This window comes from Phaenicophaeus curvirostris, chromosome 6, assembly GCF_032191515.1.
Source record: "Phaenicophaeus curvirostris isolate KB17595 chromosome 6, BPBGC_Pcur_1.0, whole genome shotgun sequence".
Classification (NCBI taxonomy): Eukaryota; Metazoa; Chordata; class Aves; order Cuculiformes; family Cuculidae; genus Phaenicophaeus; species Phaenicophaeus curvirostris.
Window position 1 is genome coordinate 37748107 of NC_091397.1, and position 21723 is coordinate 37769829.

Sequence of the window (21723 nt, forward strand, 5' to 3'; positions counted from 1 at the left end):
ACCTTTTTGAGATAAATTTTACCTAGATGGCTTTACATAGTGAGATCTCTTACAGGTCCAAATGCAAAGTGCAGAAGCCTCTCTAGGAAGAAAATGCACTTCAAATTTCAACCCAAGCCAGTCATAAAACTTCTCAACATAAGAATGAGGCCCTGAACATATTATGGCACACTCTTCAGAATGAATATCTTTGAATACTTTGTCAAGTGCTTATTTTTTCACTCCTGGTTTTACTGCAGTAATAATGAATTAAACTGCAATAAGACCTTTAGCAGTTGAATTAAAGATGACCACAAAGAAACAAAAATGAGGCCAGATACATACTGGCTGACACTGTAAACATTGCCATGGCTACAAAAAAAAACCCCAAAAATCATTCCTAACTTGCAAAAATACATGCATATTCAGTACTGTTTCTGCTGACCAGTGATTGTTTCATTATTTTGCAAACTATGGCTTCTATGGACTTTTCTCTCTAATTCAAGAGCTTAAAAGGTCAGGCCCCCAGTAAGGCCATACAAGCCAGGTAGAAAGTCAGTAACTAGCACAACAAAGGGGAAATGCAAACAGGATTCAGGCTCCCTTCTTAGAAAGAGGAGTTTGAAGAGAAAAATAAAATGGGAAGAGAAGAGCTTTTTGCCAAACTTCCAGGTGCATTCTGGCCATGGTTGCTTTAAAACATTGGGGGATTCAAATCAATTCTTAGCCAGCCCAAGGAGTGAAAGAAAAACTCCAGACTGCCAAAAGATGCAATTTGATTTTCTTTATATAACCTGTAAGGTGAGACTACTTTGCAGAGAAGTAAGCCTCCACAAACAGCATTGTGTGCTCCATGCTGCAGCATGAAGCACTAATTGTCATGATGACTGGTGGCCAAGGAAGCTGACAAGCTGTTGGGCTTACACAAATCCTTAGAGATTATGCAGGCAGAAAAGATGGAAAGAGAAGGAAATTACTGAAACTACTGATTTCTTCAGCATGTGCTTAAATACACGGTAACTTCATCTCTTTTATGGCAGATCATAGCTAAGTTGATTTTAGTGGATTTTGCTGACTGTTGTTAGACAATGCTGCTTCCTAGAGGAAGTCCACAGATCTTACAAAAAAAAAACCAACAAAAAAATCTGTTCAGGTATAAGCAATATCCTCCCTTGGATTCTCCTTTTTTCAGTTGTATATTTGAATATATGGGAGCCATCACTTTTTTCCTAGTCTTCTCTTCTTTACTCCATCCTAGGAAAATTATTAGGCTTGCAATGGGGATCTAAGAAATTTACAGCTTGTGATATCAAAGTGTGTCCACTTTCCCAGGACATTTGGTAAAAAACACATTAAGATGGGTTTTTATAAAGATAAGACACATCAGTTACTCTACAAGTAGATCTGCAGCTAGAAGTAATAGCATTGTTCTTTCATCACTGAAGAAATGTTCTTTAAAAATCAATTATCTAAAATGTTTTTTTGGAAAAAGATTATTAAAGCAGAACCTGAATTCAGCACCATTTTACAGCTTAGCTGAAATTGGCTGTGCCTTTCACTTTCTCAGAAGCTCGGGGACTGAATCCAGAAAACAGTTTTTTAAATCCTGTTCTACTTGTGGTCAGTTCTGCCACTGAATCTCCAGTGCTGTCAAAAGAAAATTAATCCTGTCAGTAAAACATCTCAAATGACTCAACTTCCACTCTAAACTGTGATAAATTTTCTTTGTCTTGAAGTAAATTGTTATGGTCAAGATCCTCCAAAGTACGCTGCTGTCCATCTTCTGTAGCATTCAGATTAGTGAAGATACATATAGCTTTGTATAACAGCAAAATGCAGGAAGACAAGAGGAAACAGAGACTGTACAGTTCATCTAATCCGCTTCTGAAAAGTAATTTGTGAAGTGTTTATCAAATAGACATCTTGTTCTTGATTACTCCTATTGTTTGCAATATAAATCAATGGAACAAGTTCAGAATCTGTGCTGTGAGATCCTTGTGCTCCCTTATCCTTCTGGAAAGCAACATTTTCCTGTTTCATAGGAGTGTTATAAATACTTAATTCTGACACTGGCTTAAGGGAAATATTTTAACCCAAAGTTCTCTCTCTTTTGACAAGGAAAGATTTCCAGTAAGGTTTTAAGTACATGCATTATCACATGTTGCAGATGCTAGCTGGCAATCACAGATGCTAGGAGAAGTTAAAAGCATAACGCAGATTTGGGAAATGTGAGGGAGGCCATAGTTCATTAACAGCTTGGGATGCCTTATTGCACAGCTTTTCTGCTTTTTGAACGGAAAATTTACTTATCTTCATTGGACACATATCTCAGGAAGACCCTTCTCCAGGAAGAGTTATAAATTCAGATAATAGAAAGCAAACCAAAATGAGAATATATTCCCATTACAGTAAGCCTGAGTCATCCTGCCCCATGCTGAATATTATTTCATAAAAACAAGCACCTCAGCTGAGCTGTGCTGTTAAGAAACTACCTGTATATTTGTATATAAGAGAAAGAATTAAGATTTCATAGGCAATTGTAGCTCTGGCATTTCCTACTCTCAGCTACTCAACTTCTCAACTTTAATAACGTGCTTTCAAAATAAGTTTAAAGGAATAGTTATTTTCAAGGTTATTGGGATATTTTCCCTAAGATGTTCAGATATTATTTGAGCATACTGCTAAAATTTGCCTGAGGAGTGCACACAAGAGAAAGGAAATGATGATTCTAAGGATCTTACAGCTCACCTGAACCTGGATAAAATTTCATGGGGGTAAAGATAAGTCATTTCTCTAGCCTGAGGGCTTTCTCCCTGCTGAGTTTCAAAGGTCTGATGCAAATAATGGAAATGTCAGAGTTTCTCATAAACTTTGCAAGGATCTTTTAAAAAGTTCCCCTTAACAAAACATCCTATAATTTCCTGGGAGGGAACTGTCCACCAGAAGTTGATGTTACTCCTAGGTTTTATTTTGCATTTCCATCAAGTCAGTGTTAACTCAACTTTTCTATTTCCTTGCATCTCACATTTAATTTAGAGCATGCTGTGTAGTCCTAAGCAAACTGCTCATCTCAGCATGTACTTTTCTGTACGTCCATTCTGCTCTTCTAACTGAGTTGGTGCCCCCACCACTTCCTAGAGGGGAACAACCCAACACCATCTCTGCATATAGGGCTCAGCAAGTCATCACTCCCTGCACAACAGATGATACTTTCACACCAAGAAGGCTGCAAGAAGGGAGAAAAAGTATCACGAACATCCACACAGATGATCCAGGGAAAATATCCCATCAGGTGCCTCTTGCTGGTGGTGACTTGTAGTGGGGAGAGGAAAGAAGCCCATCAGCCTCAAAGATTTTGTAAAGTAAGAAGTGCCCCGGATTATGGAACAAAAAACACTTATCATAGTCATAAGGTCTACCTGGGGAAGAGAAAACAATGCAGGTCTCTTCTAGGGTCATGCACGCCCGTACCACCTCTTCCAGAAAGGACTGGCTGCAAGGTTTATCCTAAAAAATATACTTTCATGGGGACAGAAGTTCTCAAAATAGTAATATGGAAGAAAAGTGCCTGTTAATCACTGTTGGCACCAACAAAAGAAAGGGAGGAAAAAATGAGCATTGCTAACTAGCTGTTTGACAGCAGCATCAAGGTGTGTGCTAGAGCCAAATGACCCTGCTACAGCCGCTAAAGGTTGTTGAACTTACTGATCTCAAAGCATCCTCAAAGTAGAGTAGCGTGACAGAAAGCATGACAACCCCAGTCACTAAATATAAATTAAAACAAACAACACAGTTTCTTAGATGTACCATAGGGTTGCTTCACACCACAAAGCAATAGGATCCTAACCTCCTGCAGTTTCAAGAATTGACACAGCTATGTGACTGGTCTGACTAGAGCACTTTCCCCAAAGGGAGGAGAAGTACCTTACATTCCATATTTCTGCAAGAGACATATCACCTCTTAGTCTGTTAATAAAGCTATACCATGCCATTATTTTCTAGGATTTTTTTTAATATAAATTTTCTATCTTAAAATTATTTGGTCCCAGTCTCTCTCAACTCATTTACAGCTCAGGAGCAGCTCAAAATTAATAGGATTATAGCAAATGCACATTATATCTAAGTCAGATCCACTCTAGTCATGTGTTTCAGAAATCTTAGAGTAATTTCTGGTCACAAACTCATTTTTGGTTAAGCATAAGCAATTAGTATTAGAGTCCATTTTCAGACTCTAAATTCATGTTTAACTCAAGTGACACCTATTAAAACAGAGTAACTAACCCCTCTGTAGCTCTTTCATATTTGTCCCTTACAGCCTATTCAAAACATAAAAGTAAGTATATCTGATTAGAGCAAGAACTACATCCTCATTACAGGGGCTTAGATAGTACAAAGCACATTTAAAATCTTTTACAGTCTTAGTAGATGAGTTAAAATCATGTTTTCAAATTGAACCAAAACCTCTCGAACAAAGGCAGGTTAGTTCCCTGAAGTCAGGTGTGGGAGGGTGGGTGTCCTTATTAGCATCTTCCTTAATCTTTTCAGGGAGAAGGACATATATCCCTGTACATCATCTTTGCACTGGTATGAGATGGCTTAGACAAGTTGACAGAAATGGTAGGTTCCCCTCACAAAGTGGTCCATAATCTATGGCATTATACTGGGGTCGCAGAGGGAGAAAACTTACAGGTCACTTCTGGACAAGGATGTGCATCACTTCAGTCCTATAGAGTGCTAGTTGCACATGGGATGTGCAGCTGGCACACAACACACGTATGGCGTATTGAGCTGGTTCATCCCCTAGCAGCTCCTTCTGTGGGGACATAGTCCTGCCTTTACCAGAGGGTTCCTGTTCTGACCAGTGTGAGACTCATAGGGCCTGGCAGACCAGAGACCCTGCTCCAGTTAACATCCCATTTTGCCCTATTTTTGTAACAAAACCAAACCATAACAAAAAGACCCCGCTACAAAACAAACAAACAACAACAACAACAACAAAAAACACACCACAGGGATTCCCACATCTTCCTGAGCTGTGAACTCAGCGGGAGACTGGAGATGGGAGCTACTGTATTAGCCCCTCCTGGTTTGACTTTGCAGTTTAGGATGCACAGTAGACATACATTTTCTCCCAGTCTCGCTCTCGAGCAGCAGAGGTACCCGCCGAGGGAAGCTGACAGTCCAGCCCTGCTGCATGCATACAGTTGGGGCTCTGGTACAGACAACAGCTGCCAGTCTGCCCAGAAGTGAGCAGATTTGGAAGGGCTATTTCTTGTCCTTCCCAGGTGTTTGGGTTGTGCATGTGGGCGCTGTGGCAGGAAGGCAGACTTGCAACAGGTCACGAGCAAAGGAATGGGGCATCACAGAATTGTTGCTGAGAACTTTTGTGCACAAGGAGCAGAGTTGCTGTGACTTCTCATGCTTATATTATAAAGATGAGGAAATAAAGAAAAAAAATATATATAGCTAACTTTCCACGGTCTGAACAGTCCCTTGCTGCTCATGAGGTCCCTTTGCTGCCAGTGAATGACCCAGACTACAACATACCAAACTGTTCTTGAGCAAACATCATTAGAGTCCCATAATTCTGATGCAGTTCTGCTTTTACAGCACAACTGAAAGATATGGGCCAGGGAGGGTAGGAGATACAATGAAAAAAATGAAAGTAATAATAAAAAAAAAAACAACAGGGGAATAAAGAAAAAGAGCAGATATGTTCCCGGGAGATCTGGAGACAGCATATTGAAGTTATTGGAAGGACTCCCATTGGCTTTTGGGTCAGTCCCCTTGATGCACCATGGGGGTTCTGCAGTCCTTAGAACTTAATGTTATTTCAGTGAATCTCTGAATGTTTGGCTGTGTTAAATATATTATGATAATATTACATTTGAAAGAGTCACTTGTAATTCAAAACTATACAGCTTAGGCACAGTAAAAAAATTGTATGTGTTCAGTAACATATTTGGTGCTGTGCAGCCATTCTATAGAGTGCACTTAACTGTTTTGTGTATTATTCTTAACATGCATTCACAGTAGACAGCAAAGCAGCAGTTATGGGATATGCTGTGAATGCATATTAACAGCAGTACACATTTGCATATCATGGATCCGTAATACAAAATGCGTAGTAAAATCCTGATGAAAAGTTATTATGCATGCACAGTAGAGGCTTTTTAAACCTTGATATCTCAGCTATTTTGTTTCTCCACTATTTATTTGAAAATATTAAAAAGGTCAAATGATGGATTAAGAATCTGCAAAAATGTAACTTTACTACTACAGAGGGAATCCTTCAACAAAAATTAATTAATTTATTTTAGTTTTAGTAGCAGTGTAAGAGCCATTCAATATGCATTTTACAATAACATTTGAGTACTTTGAAAAAACACGTCTACTTCAGCAATAAAAAAAGAGGGTGAAAATATTTTTATAAAAGTGCATTTTGGAGGCTGGGTGATATAACAGGAAATTTTGACTGCCCTTCCATTAACACCAAGCCACTACAATGTCAACCTTTGCTTCAATTTCTCGTAGTATTTTTAGTATGCATTGAAAGAGGTTTTGGTTCCTCAGGACTTTGCATATTTAGATTATTGTGCATTGTATAGTACTCTGAATATGCAAAATCCTTGAAAAGGTTGACAACCCTCAGGACTTGCCACAATACAAATCTTGATACACAAATTCCTATTGAGAATAATGGGATTCTACCCTCTCCTCTATTACACAGATTGTAATACCTGGGATAAAATGAGTGTTACGAATAGCACAGCTCTTGCTCCATTCAAACAGTTGCCACGAGTTTTAACATCTTCGCACTTCCAATAAATTTGCCTCAAAAAAAAATTTAAAAAAAAGAGGCCTGAGATCCATAAAAAAATAATAACCTGATATTTCTCACTCCTGTAAAAAAAAATCAAAGTTTGGTGTGAGGGCTTTTTCTATTTTTTAATGAAAGGCTCTAAAATCATTGATCACTTACATATAAATGCACGTAACACACTCTCAGCACACACACACATATCATTCTGCTCTTCCTTTATTTTTTTTGTTCCTCTCTCTAATAAAAAAAAATGCCCAGACAGATTTAAATGAAAATTTGTTAAAACAAAATAATTGGTTCACGGCTAGGAACATTAATGCCAAGCTTGGGCCCAATTTGAATTAAAGCAGATGAGTTATAAACCCTTCAAAAACAGGATTTATAATGGAAACACTGACACAAACCCGTAACAATAGCAGCTCTGCCAGGGATTATTTTAATACTAAAAGCATACTAAATCGCTCACTTTTTAAAATAGAGATTACTTAGTCACTAAAATGCAGTGATACGTGATAATAATGAAAGTAAACTTTAAAAAATATTTCTAAGATGACACATCATTCCCCCTGTAACTATCTTGATATCACTTATATGTGACATGCCACTCCTTAAATAAAAAAAAAACAAACCAAATTACAAACCCCAAACACACCAAGGTGGTTTGCCATAAGCTGCATGGCAAGGCTGAGCCGAGAGGCTTTGTCAGCTTCATTTAACAGTTTCTTGCCTGTGAAGAGACAAAAGGGTTAAGGGAGGAAGAGCAGGGAGTACAGAAGAGGCAGCTAACAGAAACAAGGGCACGAAGAAAGGAGCATCCAGGGAGGCAAGTGGAAGAGTAGTGGGGAAGATTTTAGGAGTAGAAACTGTGCTTCCAAAGGAAATAACTCAGTTTTTAAAGATATTTCAGTGAAGCACTGGCAAAAAAGGCCAGGCAGGTGGAGAAAATTTGGAAGAGGGCAAAGCACTCTGAACACATTGAGTTTTGCCTGCAAGCATGTCACCCCGCCAGGACCAGGTGCACCCCAGTTGCATCTCACCGGGGCAATATGGGGATGAGCAAGTCCCTCCACACTCTTCCGAAAAAATGGTATCGCTTTTTAAAGCTTCACGTTGTAAGTCCAGTTACCCATAAATGCCTCTTTTTCTTTTGGGAATGTCAAAAAAAACCACCAAGAGATGTGAGGGGAGGATTTCGTAGAGCCAGCAGGAGGTTTACTCCTGTTATCCTGCAGTCTAGGACAACACACTGTATTCAAAACAGCCCACAACCCCAAAATCACTCCTAGCAGCATCACACAAAAACTACTTTTTCTGACCATGCTGTGTGTTATAGCACAAGCATTACCTCCTCATTCCTGCCTTCCTTTCTTTGCCTTTTTTTTTTCCCTGGGTACCAGGTGCACTGTAAGGACTCCGATTAATACAAGACAGCACTTTTCGTATAAACAATACCGTATTAACAACCACAGGGCAGCCGTACCTGTAGGCAGGGATAGCACCAAATGTTGGCATGTCTATCTGTGCAGCTAGACTGCTAAAAAGAAGCAGCTCCAGTGGAAATGCACCTACTGTATGTGAAATGCTGGTGCAGATATTTTTTCTTTTCTTTTTTTTTTTTTTCTATCAGCCTAACCTTCTGTGTTGATACATGAATGCTGGTACCCACTTAGAGGGATGCCAGATGATCAGTGCAGAATGAAGGTCCCAGGAGAAAGGCTCACGTGGTTTTCTCTGCCCCGTGACGTCACTAGCAGATGGCATGGGTACCAGCTCTGGCAGTTGGCATCAATGTCACTTTTTAGAGATCAATGAGATAGTGCAGATATACACAGATCTAGACTCCAGGAGACGATGCGACATTCAGACTGAAAAGATTTGGAAGGCAAAAAATGAAAACTGATTGTTGAATGAAATAAAAAGCTAAGGTAATACAAATAAAGATATATTTCAGTTGGTGCTGGGTGTGCATGCAAGTGTTTAAAGATACAGTATCATTGTCTTGTATTTTATGTATGCTATTTACTGTCTAATAACTCCTCCTAAAATTTTATTATTATTATGCAATGCATACTTTCATTGGTGTTATGTAATATTGCAAGTGTATAGACAATACTGATAGAGTTAGTCTTTGACTGGATTTTTTGTTTAGTTTTTGTCTATTAAAAAAAGTCCCTTCGTTGATTCTGTTCGTCTCTTTGAAGATCGTGGGGTCCAAGCTTTTGCTGCTTCCAAACTGATAACAAAAGAAAAAATAATTGAGGAAAGGAAATTATTTTCCCATTCCAGGCTAGATTCTGAACATATGTGCAGGATTGCAGTCAGAATCTCCAGACCGTTCCTGTCAGCTATGTGCTGGAGGGAGACGTCTGAGCCTCGCAGAACATAAACACTGCTATAGCGTGCAGGGAATTTTTCACCTCCCCCCCACCACAAATGATGGAGGAGAAAAAAAAAAAGGAGGAAAGAAAAAGAGAAAAAGGAAATAAGTTGATTCTAACTAAACAATATCAGTTAGAAATTTTCTAAGAAAAAATACAGTGGGGGCTTTTATTTCCTAACTCTCATCTGAATACATTTAGGGTTAGATAATTTTGATTTTTGTCTTAATATGAAATAAGTAATATGTGATTTTCATACAAATCATTAGGAAAAAAAATTTTCATTTTTAACTGTTACTTAGTGAGTGACTGGGGGGGTGGTCTTCCATAATTTTTTTTTTCTTACCCACTTTAACTTGCTAGAGTTTAATATCTTGATTTTTAGGGGAAGAAATGTGGAGGAGGGAAAAAAACTTTTAAATATAAGTCAAAAAGTGATTTTAAAATATTTTACCATCAGTTAATAGAGATATGGCACTTTTCAATTTTAAGACTGCTCTCGCTCTCCTCATTTTTTCACCCAGGGGAATTTGGATTAATGAAAATTCTGTATTGCTTTATCAGGGTTTGCATTTCTTTGAATACCACAGTGTCGAGGGTTTGAAGGGCTTGTTTAAAAATAAGATAAATGAGCATGAAGCTAATTGTATGTTTTAAATTTTGATTTGTTCTGTACTTATCTGTGAGAAATGGGGCTTTTTAGTTGCAAGATCATGAATGTTTCAAGTGATTTGAAAATTCTGGACAGCTTTTATTTTTTTAAAAAATGAGCATTTGCAACTGACATTTTATGCAAAAAAAAAGTAGACTGTGCATTTATATATACACACACTCAGAGCGTACACGCAGATACACGAAAAGTGCATGAGTGTGTAAGTCGGCAAACTTTAAAAATGGAAATATTTAAATATTGTGCTGGCATTCTTTCAGGTAACTTAAGATTATAGAACCATGTTAACACTACCGTTTGATGAGTCTGTTGTAATGCCAGAATCCCAGATGTGCAGAAAGTTTTCCAGAGAAAGTGATGACCAAAAGCAAATGAAGAACCCAGAAAGCTTTTCAAAGCAGATCGTGCTCCGAGGAAAGAATATTAAAAGATCTCCTGGAGAAGACACAGAAAAAGAGGAGGAGGAGGAAGAGAGAGAAGAGGAGGATGAGAATGGCTTGCCTAGGCGAAGGGGCCTTCGGAAAAAAAAGACAAGCAAGATAAGGATGGAAAGGATCAAATTCAGGCGACAAGAAGCCAACGCTAGAGAGAGGAACCGGATGCACGGCCTTAATGATGCTCTGGACAATTTAAGGAAAGTGGTCCCTTGTTATTCTAAAACACAAAAACTGTCCAAAATAGAAACTTTAAGACTAGCCAAGAACTACATTTGGGCTCTTTCTGAAATCCTGCGAATTGGCAAGAGACCTGACCTGCTCACCTTCGTCCAAAACTTGTGCAAGGGTCTGTCCCAGCCAACTACAAACTTGGTGGCAGGATGCCTGCAGCTGAATGCCAGAAGTTTCCTGATGGGCCAGGCAGGCGAAGGTGCCCATCACACTCGCTCACCGTACTCCACCTTCTACCCTCCCTACCACAGCCCTGAGCTTGGCACCCCCCCTGGGCACGGGACTCTCGACAACTCCAAGTCCATGAAACCCTACAATTATTGCAGCGCTTACGAGTCCTTCTATGAAAGCACTTCCCCCGAGTGTGCCAGTCCACAGTTTGAAGGTCCCTTAAGTCCTCCCCCAATTAACTATAATGGGATATTTTCCCTGAAGCAAGAAGAAAGCTTGGACTACGGCAAAAATTACAATTATGGCATGCATTACTGTGCAGTGCCACCCAGGGGTCCCCTTGGGCAGAGCTCTATGTTCAGGTTGCCTACAGAGAGCCACTTCCCTTACGACTTACATCTGCGCAGCCAGTCTCTCACCATGCAAGATGAATTAAATGCAGTTTTTCATAATTAATGAGGAAAATGAAAATAAACAGTGGTCATTCACCTCCCCATCTAATTAAGAGCAAGCAGATGCTTGGGCACTGCGTAATTGGCACAACTCTATTTAACGTGTTTACTAGTTCCTAAAGTGTGTTTCAACTATTGTGGGGATTTTCTATGTATTAATAAACCCTTTTTCTGATAAGTATTTTCCTTTCATTTTTTTGTCTGTAAACACTGTGAGATTCTTTTTCCTCCCAGAGGTTTTTCCCCCCTTCTTATTTTTTCTTTTTATCTCCCTATTTGCTTGATTTGTTGAGCAGTGTGTCTGAACAATATCGCTGAAATAAAAGCGTACACACTGTAAAGTCAATGTCTATTTTGATTGTACAGTAATTATACAAATGCATGTTATTGAAATCAGATTAATTAAAATTATGTATTTATAATTGGTAGAAAATATATATTATGTATTTGAGGAGAACAGGATTAAAAATATTCAGAACTTTAAAGAAATTATCTCAGATCTGAGATGGGTTTGCAATATGCAGAGGTGAGAGTGCAGCAATATTGAAAGCTATGCAAAAAAAAAAAACAGCAAACAAAAAACTAAAACAGTTTTTTCGGTTGTTGGTTTTAGGTAAGCTAAGGAAAACCAGTGACTGTCACTGAGATTATTAAGCTTGACCTTTAGAGTGTTGCTGGCAGGGGCCACATGCTAATATTTTAGATGTTGTCGAAATTGTGCCTCAGTTATTTTAACCATATATAATCAGCACTTTTTTTTTGTATTATTCTGACTTCAAGATGTAAAGGTCTGTTATAACAATGTATAACTGTGGTTTCTCACTACATACTTTAATTGCAATTAAACATAGATGTTTCCACTTTTAAAATACATCTATTAGCTGTGATACTGTGTTTTGCCTGATACTTATTATTTCACAGTGTACAGCTGCCTTTGGTCTTGCCTACACAGTTTTCTTTCCTGCACCCCCATAGTGCTTGAGTTCAACAAAACACTGAATTTCACATGGGAAAAGGCCCTGAACGAACTTGCAGGCTACTAGCTGCCCTTCCAGCTCTGGCTTATGGAGGGGCGTAAGAGTGTGGAAAGTAAAAACTGCAGAGAGGAGTCACTGAACATTGCTATACTTAGCCTTGGCTAATAAACAGCACCAGTAAATTACAGATGTGTCTGCAACCCACATTAGTTCAGCAGCTACAAGGGTCTGCATGGCCCCTCCTTGCACCTTAACAAGAGGTGAAGTCAGCTGCACCTTGGCTGTTTTCTAACCACTCAGAGCGATCTCAATGAGCTACATGAGTGACAAAGCGAATGAGCAGTTAAGCTAAAAGCCAACAGGCTTTAAACCTGTGAGTGACCAAGACCTCTTGATTTTGAGGGATAAATCTACCTAACAAGCATTTACCTAAAGTACCAAAATGGTGTGTGGTAAATGAGCAGGGAATAATTTAAAAAAAAAAAAGACAACTGCAAATTCCACCTGCAAGTTAGAGACCCCTGGCTGAATCACAGTATGGGTCACAGTTTTTAATGCATCGGCCTCAGAGTGACACTTAAGTATGCAACTTGACAAAGAGGGGATGGATCAGTTTTTCCTAATAAATTGCTTGATTTCACAAGCAAGGCTTGTTGTAAACAGTCTGCCCCATCAAACATTGCAGTTCCTTTAGGACAGCAGCAGCCTGATGTTCATCTCTTCTGAGTAAGACCAAAACTGATGAAGCAGGGTAGTAAGTCCCAAAGATCGGAAGTGGGGCAGACATGGGGTTTTACTTGACTGACATTCTCTCTAGACACAAATATCAGGTCTAAAATTGAGCCTTTTGAAGCAGAGTCTTCAACCATGGTTCAGGGAGTTTGGCTTAAGATTACCTCACCTTTCATCAGGGTCAAAAACTGTGGAATGTAGAAGCAACAGTTTTCTGCCTTGGATAAAAGGTGTGGCTGTCAGCTGAAAAGCATCTCTAGGTGTTTTGCACGAAATATAGGAGGGGTTTGGGGAAAGAGAAGAGGGTAAAATAGATTGCTTTTACTGTTATTCAGGATTAGCTGATATTCAGCCAGGCATGAAAGGGTGACAGGAGAGAGCAGAAGGGAGAAGCAGCCAGACAAGGAGAAGAAAGCATGCAATTCTAGACACTAATTTGCACAGAGACACAGATATATATATTACAAGGAGCTGTTGGCAAGTGGACCCAGAAACAGGGGATCCTTTGAAGTAGGGGGAGAAGCCCTACTGCTGAGCACTAGCAGCAAACTTATCTAACCAAGTTTTGCAAGAGGAGCCTCCTCCAGGATGCTGAAAGTTAGCTGAGCACCTCAAAGTAGCATCAGTGCACTGGGGAAGTGTGTGTTTGCGTAAGTTGAGAGTGAAGGGTGGAAGCAGCTGTAAAGTCTTGCACCAAGGGAAGGAAATGCCTGCTGCAATACATTCAGCAGGCACCCAAGGGGTGTTAAGACTTCAGGGTCTGCAATCTGGGGGTCTCCAGCTCTGTGGCCCTATAGTAACTCAATAACTCATGGGCCAGTTCCAGTTTCCCCTTCTGGCGACAGAAGCAAAAGGAAAGGGGGAAAAAAAAATATCCCTGCCAGTTCAGATCTTTCTCACTCACTCCATGACAGATGGGGAGGCAATTCACAGCCAGATTCCCCCTCTGGTAGCTCAAGGCAGGCACCACACTTGCTCAAGGCATTGCAAATTGGAAAGCCAGTCCAGAATAAATAATGGAGCAATTCATAGAGAAATATTGAGACAGCATAAAAAAAAACTCAACATCCCCTGTCTAGAAGGGTATGGATTATTTAGAGATACGGAGGTAGAGGATTCCCTTGAGTGCAGGCTCTCTCACATACCTTCTCTTTCATGCACACGACAAACATTTTTGTGGTCCTTTGCTGGCTAGTCACAGAACATAAGGTGCTCCCAAATCTGAAGTGATTTATAAAAGCCTTTGAAGTCACCTTATTTTAGAGAATGAATTCAAGCATTGAGAAAGTTCTGGTGCTTTAAACTCACAGGAATAAAAGCCAGGGGGTTTCTCTACCCAATCTCAGCTTTATAAGGTTTATCTCCTTTCAACCCCATTCATACAGGAAAACAAAGCTGCTCATTTCTGCCTGCTTTGTTCTCTTCACTACTGTCTTCACTTCCTTGAGGACAGAAATATGTAAAATAGCAACTGCTCCAGAAAAATTAGTTGAGAAGTTTCTATTCTCCCCTGTCCTCTAGCACAAGAGTAATAAAGCCTTCTGTCAATTTTAGAGGTGGGAACCCTAAAGCTGACAGAAGAAAAGCTATTTCATTTGTGTTTTTTTTACACAGTGGAACTCTTGGCCATTTGTTATTTCCCAGTGTAACATTTCAGTGAGATTTTTTAAAAGCACTGTATATTTTTATGGTATCAGAAATACATTAATTATTCAAGAATGCTTGTACTATTTCAGATTAAACATCCAACTAACTTAATATCCTGTTTCCTACATGAGGGCACTAAAAAAAAAAAAGGCATCCAAAGATGCCAGAACAAAGTGAGGAGGAAAAAAATTGGTTTACTACTAAAAATGCTGGAAAAGAAACTAAATATCATGTTCCAGGATTTCAGCCAGTCCTGTTGAAGACAGAGATGTGCCTGATTTGGAAAAAGGGGTGGGAGTCATGACAGCGTACTGCAGGGTTTGCACCCTAACCTGTGCAACACTGAGCTCACCAGTAATTACCAAGTAGGATGGACTGGGAAGTGTTAGGCTGTACCTCTGAATTCCCTCATCAACAGTAAAATGTAAAACCAGCAGCCCTAAGCTCAGAGTCCTACAAGTCCCAATGCACAAGGAAAGAGGGAGGGGTAACCACAGCCTTGCCAGAGCTCAGAGGAGATCTCAAAGCTCCTCCGCATTACAGTAGGAATATGCTCATTTTAGGACACATCCTTGCTGCAGCCCCTTTGGGACAGTCTGCAATCTTTCACTTCATAGCTATCTGCACAAAGATTTTTAAAATGTGTGGTGATTACACAGGCACAAAGATTACGGCAGATTTTTTTTCTATATTAACAATTCCCTCTCCCATTTTTACCCCTACTTTACTCTTCTCTTCTCCCCTTTGCCTGTAGGGCTCTCAAATGGCAGCAAATTAAGTGAAATGCCATCAATAAAGATGAATGAAATCCCAGGGAAACACATGGCAGAATCTTCCCTTGCAAAAGCAAATAATACTTGCCTAAATTAAAAAGTATCTGCATGGTTTTGTTTTTCAGATTGTGACTCTAGCTTAATTCAAGCCCGTGGTTGTATTTTATTGTCCATATTCAAGGTTAAAGCCAGTTTAGTCCTGGTACCAAAATTCTACAGTTTTTGGTGTACAAGTAGCAAAGATGGTACTTCTTGGGGCTGAAATGTCATGAAAGCAGCTCCCGTTATAAAATTCCAGCCATTTATAAATTAAAGCAAAAAAACCAAACAAAACCCACCCCCCTCAATAATGTGGCTGTGGGTCTGACCCAGAGCTGAACCATGGCAGCAGGTTGTGATTTTGCTCTGGAGAGACACAGATCAGCGTGGCGAACAGCTGGCACTGTGCCACTGCAGAATCTCAAGGGCAGACCTGTCGTGTCTCACTGATACAAGTCTAACTACCATGCACAGGGCTGCCATGCAGAATCGCACTCCCAAGTCCTTTCTGCTACACAATCAGACCTGAGCAAGTCATCTCACAAAAATCTTGTATGTTATGCCAGGAGGATGGCCTATTTTTCTACAGAGCCTTCCCTCTTACCCCAGAGGATGTGCAAGAAAGAGCTAGGAAAAGGGAAAGGGAAGCCGCATTCACAGGCAAAAGAGCTTGGGAGGGGGGGAAAGTTGTTGGGTTTTTTTTAAAGCCTGCAATGTGGAATTCCAGTGATTGGCAACTGGCTTTGAATTGGCATCACTCACAAAGGTTGCTGGAGTTGTAGAGAGGTTTCCTCCTCCTCCTCCTCAAAAACATTGTTTTCTCTTGGCTCTTTTCCTTTGTCACTAGTTCCTTAGACTTCCACATTTATGCCCGTTATCTGTGCTATTTGCACTAATTAATTCTAGGACACCATGTATATACAAACAAGCCAGATCTAGCTGTAGCTGAAATTCTGGACTATTTCAGGACATTAAAAAATTAATAAAGTTTGAAGAGAAAAACAACCTTTATGATTTATCTTTTTTGTTGGATATTGAGTATATCCTCATTCCCATCCCAGCCTAGTGAACACTGTACTTTCTTATATTCTGAAGGCTTTTTTTGCATTTCTGTAGAGCACTGCTAAGCAGGTGGGGTTTTAAATTTTTTTTCCCTCCTCTTTTTGGGTTGGAGTTGATATGTGAAATAGTATTTTTCAAACTGATGATATTTCCTGGTCTAGATATATACCCATATCTAAAAGGTTATAAATTCTGAAGTGCTTGGACGTTCTGTTTGCAAATGAAAATGGATTGGAGATCCTTGTATAGACAGAGAATCTAGGGTAAAGCAGAGATTCTAACATGTATGTTGTACTTTTGAAAGCAGGAATGTGAGGGATTGAGTCTGCTCTCCTTCCACAGGAGTTCAGCAGATACCAGATTGGATTCTGAATCACATGGGAAGCTACACGTAGTCTTATTCACTATGTTATTTATTTACAGCCACATGAGCAGATGCATAATGCTTAGATGCAACTGAAATTACATTTATTTTGGGCAGACAGCTCACAAACAAAGAAACTACGATGGGATCTTCCTCAGAATCCAAGGGGAAGCTCGTATGAATACTAGCCAATATTTGCCCTGCATTAGGATAAGGGCATGTGGGAAAGAAAAGCGTTGTCCAGGCATTGAAAACAGCAGAAGCAGGACTCTTGTTAATTTTAATAATTAAGCAGTTGAGATTCCATACCCAAATTCTGAGAGAGTGTCTGTCAGTCACAATGCAAAGCTCTTTCCCTCTGGTTTTACAGAGAGCTGTTCTTGTGCTTTGCATTTTTTTTGATGCACTACTTCAGAGAAGCAAATATATTCCCCACAATACATATAATAATAATTTTGGTCAACTTCACACCCATCAGCACACACAGAGAGACACACCTATACACACTGAGAAGCAGAATTTGCAGAGCCCCATCAGAAAGTGAGGAAATAATTTGACTGAATGCATAGAGTTATACTAATTTTGATGCCAAAATGGCACAAAAATTACGAGCATTATAGACAGTGAGTGAAGAGCCTGTATGTATGTCTGATTCCTAGGTATTTAGCCATGCAGATTTCCAGCCCATGGATTCAAACTAGTCATAAGTATCATGTTCCATCCATTCCCAATTTTCATACATTCTTACTCACTCTGAGGTTTTCTCATTATACAATAAAATAATACAAATATAGCTAAAAGGATAACCCAATTCCTATGTCGCATCTCAGGCGCTCTTCTTGTGAGAGTTTTAAGAGTTTTAAACTGAGAAATCAGAATGACAGATATTGCAACTATAGAAACACAGCCCCAACATAACAAATGATGCAGGATGCGAATAAATGCCACCAGAAGTACAACCAGTTATGTCCTAGCAGATAGAATAATTCAGGGGAGGATGCACTGTAGCACTCAATAGAGACAATAATAAGGAAGTACTTGGCTTCTGCAGGAAAGATTCAATTTTGTGGTCACAACAAATTCAGAGAATTACTTCCTCAGGAACATGTATGTTAAATGTGAGCTGGAGTGCCAATGTGCTCTGTCTGGACAGCAAGTGTGTCCCAGCTAGAACTCAATGTCTCTCTGTTTTGAAAGATGCAGTTGCTTTGCACAGCAGGTCATCTACCCCATAACAGTTACTTCAGCCTTCATGCTGGATTAACAGGCACTTCACAACAGCTGAGCCTGCAAAAGATGCCCTAGAGGAGATATGTTGCTGTACAATACATCCACATCTTACTCAATCACGGGTTCCCCGTACCCTCAGGTACTCACACAGATGTCAGCACGTTCTATAAGATGGTGACTCTGCCATGAGTAATGGCCTCTACCACAGGCACAGCCTTATGGAAAAGCTCTTCAGTGGTTCATTTAAGCTGTGCCTAGTGGCCTCCATGAGAGACTAACAGTACAAGCTGCCTGAGCATATCTCACTGCTACTGTGGCCCTTTTTCCTATCTGTGTGATGAGATGTGCTCTGCCCTCAAATTCAGCACTGTGCTGGGCAAAAAAAAAAAGCACTAGCAGTATCAGTATTAATATATTAAATACATTATTAATGGACCAAGGCATAAGAGAAGCTATTTTATAGGGAACCACACACATTTCTAGCAACCCCAGGCTGCAAGCATACATTCACCATCATCCTTTGCCTTCTTATTGTCACCAGTGAGATATTTGGGAAGCAACTCATCCTCCCAAAAAGGATAAGCTATCAGCAAGGAAGGACTGCACACAAGGAGGAATAACTTCAGTGCTCAGATATCCTAGATCCTGTTCTACCTGGCCCCTGTCTCATGTAGGCCAGTATGTGTGAAGGTAGCCATAGACAATACAGAATCTTTGCTTAGTTTACCTGTTCCACCTGTGATTAACCCTACCTCCTGCAACAAGTAATCTGGTCCCCAGGCCACTCGATTGTTATGTGACATTTTACTCTGAAATATCTAGAGAATTACTAAATAAACTCAATCTCAAATGATAATCTTGTATTAGATTTTTTTTAAAGAAAAAAATTCTCAGATTTGTTCCTAAATGTATTTAAATCTTACCAGTGAACATGATGCTGGTTATTAAAAAGTAATTCTGGAGAAATTAGCTTGCAGCTACAAAATTAATATAATTCATTTATTACTTGCAGCCACAAATCAAAATGCTGTTAACACTGCTGCATGCAATTTAATATGCGCAGTAAGTTTCCATATGGCTTCAATTTTAGGTTCCCTGGTCACTACAGAGGCTCATTTGCAGAACGTCTGTAGGCATGTGAAGTCAGTTTGTGTTTTCTGGCAGAAAAGCTGTTCTAGATGTTTCCTAAGTAGGTAGAAGAGTACAAACAGGTCCAAAACCACTAACACCATTTGAGATTAGCATATCCTAATAAGACTGAGGAACATCTATGTGCATTCATAGAGCCCCAGATATAACCAATATTTATAAAAAAGCTATCCATAGTCAGACTGCTATTAGAACCTCAGCCTCCTGACCATGACAGCATATTTTTTGAAAGCACTGAGCATCCAATATCTCTTTTGGAGTCAACAGGACCAAAATATAAGATGACACAACACCAACATTGACTACAAAGCTTGAGAATGACCAAAGAGCCCAGATCTTGATGGTTGCATACAGTTTCTCTGTTAGTGAAGTACTGCTAAGTTTTTGCATAAGGTACCCAGAGTTGTGCATACACTGTGATTAGTGTGAGTACATTAACTAGTCAAAGGCAATAAATTGCACATACATTTAATTTTCAATAGGCTTGTAGCACAACATTGTCGTGTCTGAACAAGTGACACTGCTTGTTCAAAGATGTCTCTCTTACTTTCTTCTAGCACTAAGATCACACCATAGTCCAGCAACACCAGGTTCATCATTGCACAACAAAGCCAAGTAAAGAGTGATTAGAGTGGATTTATGCCTCTAGATTCAATTCTGATTGATCATTTGCCTGACTAAGAAAAATGGCTATAAAACTGAGCCCTTTCCAAATAAGAGGAGCCGATCCATGAGCACCAACATCCCACACAACAGGTCTTGACTCTAGGCTGCCAGTCCATGTAAGTCACAACAATGCTTATTCTTCCTCCTATTCCAAAAAAACCTACCCAATGAAGTCTTTCTCATAACCAAAGCAAGATATTTCAAAGCACTTTTGCTTTGTTGGAAGTTTTCTGACCAACTTTGCTAGTGAAATTGTTAGAGATTTCCAGCATACTTTCTCTGTTGCTTCAAACAGACAACTGGCATCAGCTGTGACGTGGCAGTCAGGACCAAGTCAACAGTAAATAAGGCCAAAATCATAGGCATAGAATTATCTTTTTTTCATTAACAGCATTTGCAATTGACCCCTTGCCACTTGTCCAATAAGTCAGCAGCTGGTTTATTTCAGCACTGTTCAGCTGTGCCTAGGTTCCACTTATAGCTGGGAAACTACATCAAACACAGCCATATCCAAACTGAGAATAAGAAGGCATGAGGCTGGGGCAAAAAGGAGCTTTTCCAACATCCTAAAATCACAGTGCATCAAGGAACAGCCTGAAAGCACCTAAGAAAGACATAAACGCCACCCAGTACTAGGGGGTTGGTTTTGCCAAATATCCACTGGGCTAGTCAAAAAAAAAGAGAAGATCAGGCTTATCTTAGTTACTGGTATCTATCAGAGGCACCTTTGAGGCATCATTAGCTGTTGGTTGTTCAGAGTGGCTGATGTCACCACAGCCCCTAGCCTGGAAAACACCTTTGCCAGGTATCTCCTGCGCAGAAAAGGCATCAGCATGCCATTGCAGTCTGGCTAACCACGAATGGGAAAAACTATCAGAGATCAAAGCACTAATGTTGCTGAAGCTCTGATTCTGAAGAGGTTCAGTGAAAGAAGTCTCTGATCTAACCTCTTCTAGGATTTCAGGTTATTTTGACTAATTTCTAACTAATGCTTTTGGGACAACCCCAGGCTAAATTGCTGAGAAAGAAGGGAGACAGATGGAGGGAAGAACAATAGAAGCAGGCAGCCTATTATAACTTAAGTCTTACTCTTTCTAGCACTCCTGACATCAATAAGTTCTGTCCACCGGAAGGGCATCACGATGGAGAGTGGATTCACAGAAATATTTCACTGCATTTACACAATGATTTCCTGAGATGGGAGGGAGCAGGGTAGCTGCGTTCTTTATTTTAGTACTGTCAACTGTTAGTACAGAGAGTCTCTGGTGTGTTATGTTCTCGTGAGCTCGCAGACCTGTTGGGAATATAATGAGGTCTGTGCATGCACCTCCTGGTGTGATGTTTAAAAACTCCATTTCTAACAACTTATTCCTCAAATGCTCTCCTGATTTTCTTGAGGCATAAGGACCAGTTGACTATGCAAATGAAAGAAGAGAATGTAGGAAATGAGTTAGACACAAAGGGAGTTGCTGGCAAATGCCATTGCTTCCTCGGGGCATAATGGTAAGAGACAGCTGCTACTGCCAGCCCAGAAGCGGTAGCTGAGGGGGTTAGCACAGCTCTGTTGAAAATCTTTAGTGTGATGAATAACTAAGCAGAGGCTGCTTATGCTTTTGAGGCAGGACCCCCAAACCAAGATCTTCAATTCTTGCTCTGCTGTTCCACATTATCATCCACTGTTAATGCACGCAGGAGTAATAGCAGATGATTTTTGTAGCAATTTGTGAGTTTATTGTCTGAAAGTCCTTTGTAACAGGAGGAACAAGACAGGAAACTGACTGTGAGTACATGAAAAGCATTGCCCTCTGCAACTCTGAAGTTGTTATTGTAAGAGCACAATGACCATTTTGCAGCAAGATGTTAATTTTCTGGATCAAATATTTTGAAATATGCACCACTTCCATGATTTTAGAATAAATCATTCCACAAATATTTCATTGCTG

The 21723-nt window shown here is 39.8% G+C and overlaps 1 protein-coding gene across 1 annotated transcript; it reads left to right on the forward strand.

Annotated features, from left to right (window-relative positions):
* Positions 1-8454: 8454 nt before the first annotated feature.
* NEUROD6 (neuronal differentiation 6) lies at positions 8455-11711 on the forward strand. Its single transcript, XM_069859816.1, has 2 exons — positions 8455-8727; positions 10111-11711. The coding sequence occupies exon 2, from the start codon at positions 10132-10134 to the stop codon at positions 11143-11145; it is 1014 nt and encodes a 337-aa protein (XP_069715917.1). The 5' UTR covers positions 8455-8727; positions 10111-10131; the 3' UTR covers positions 11146-11711.
* Positions 11712-21723: the final 10012 nt, after the last annotated feature.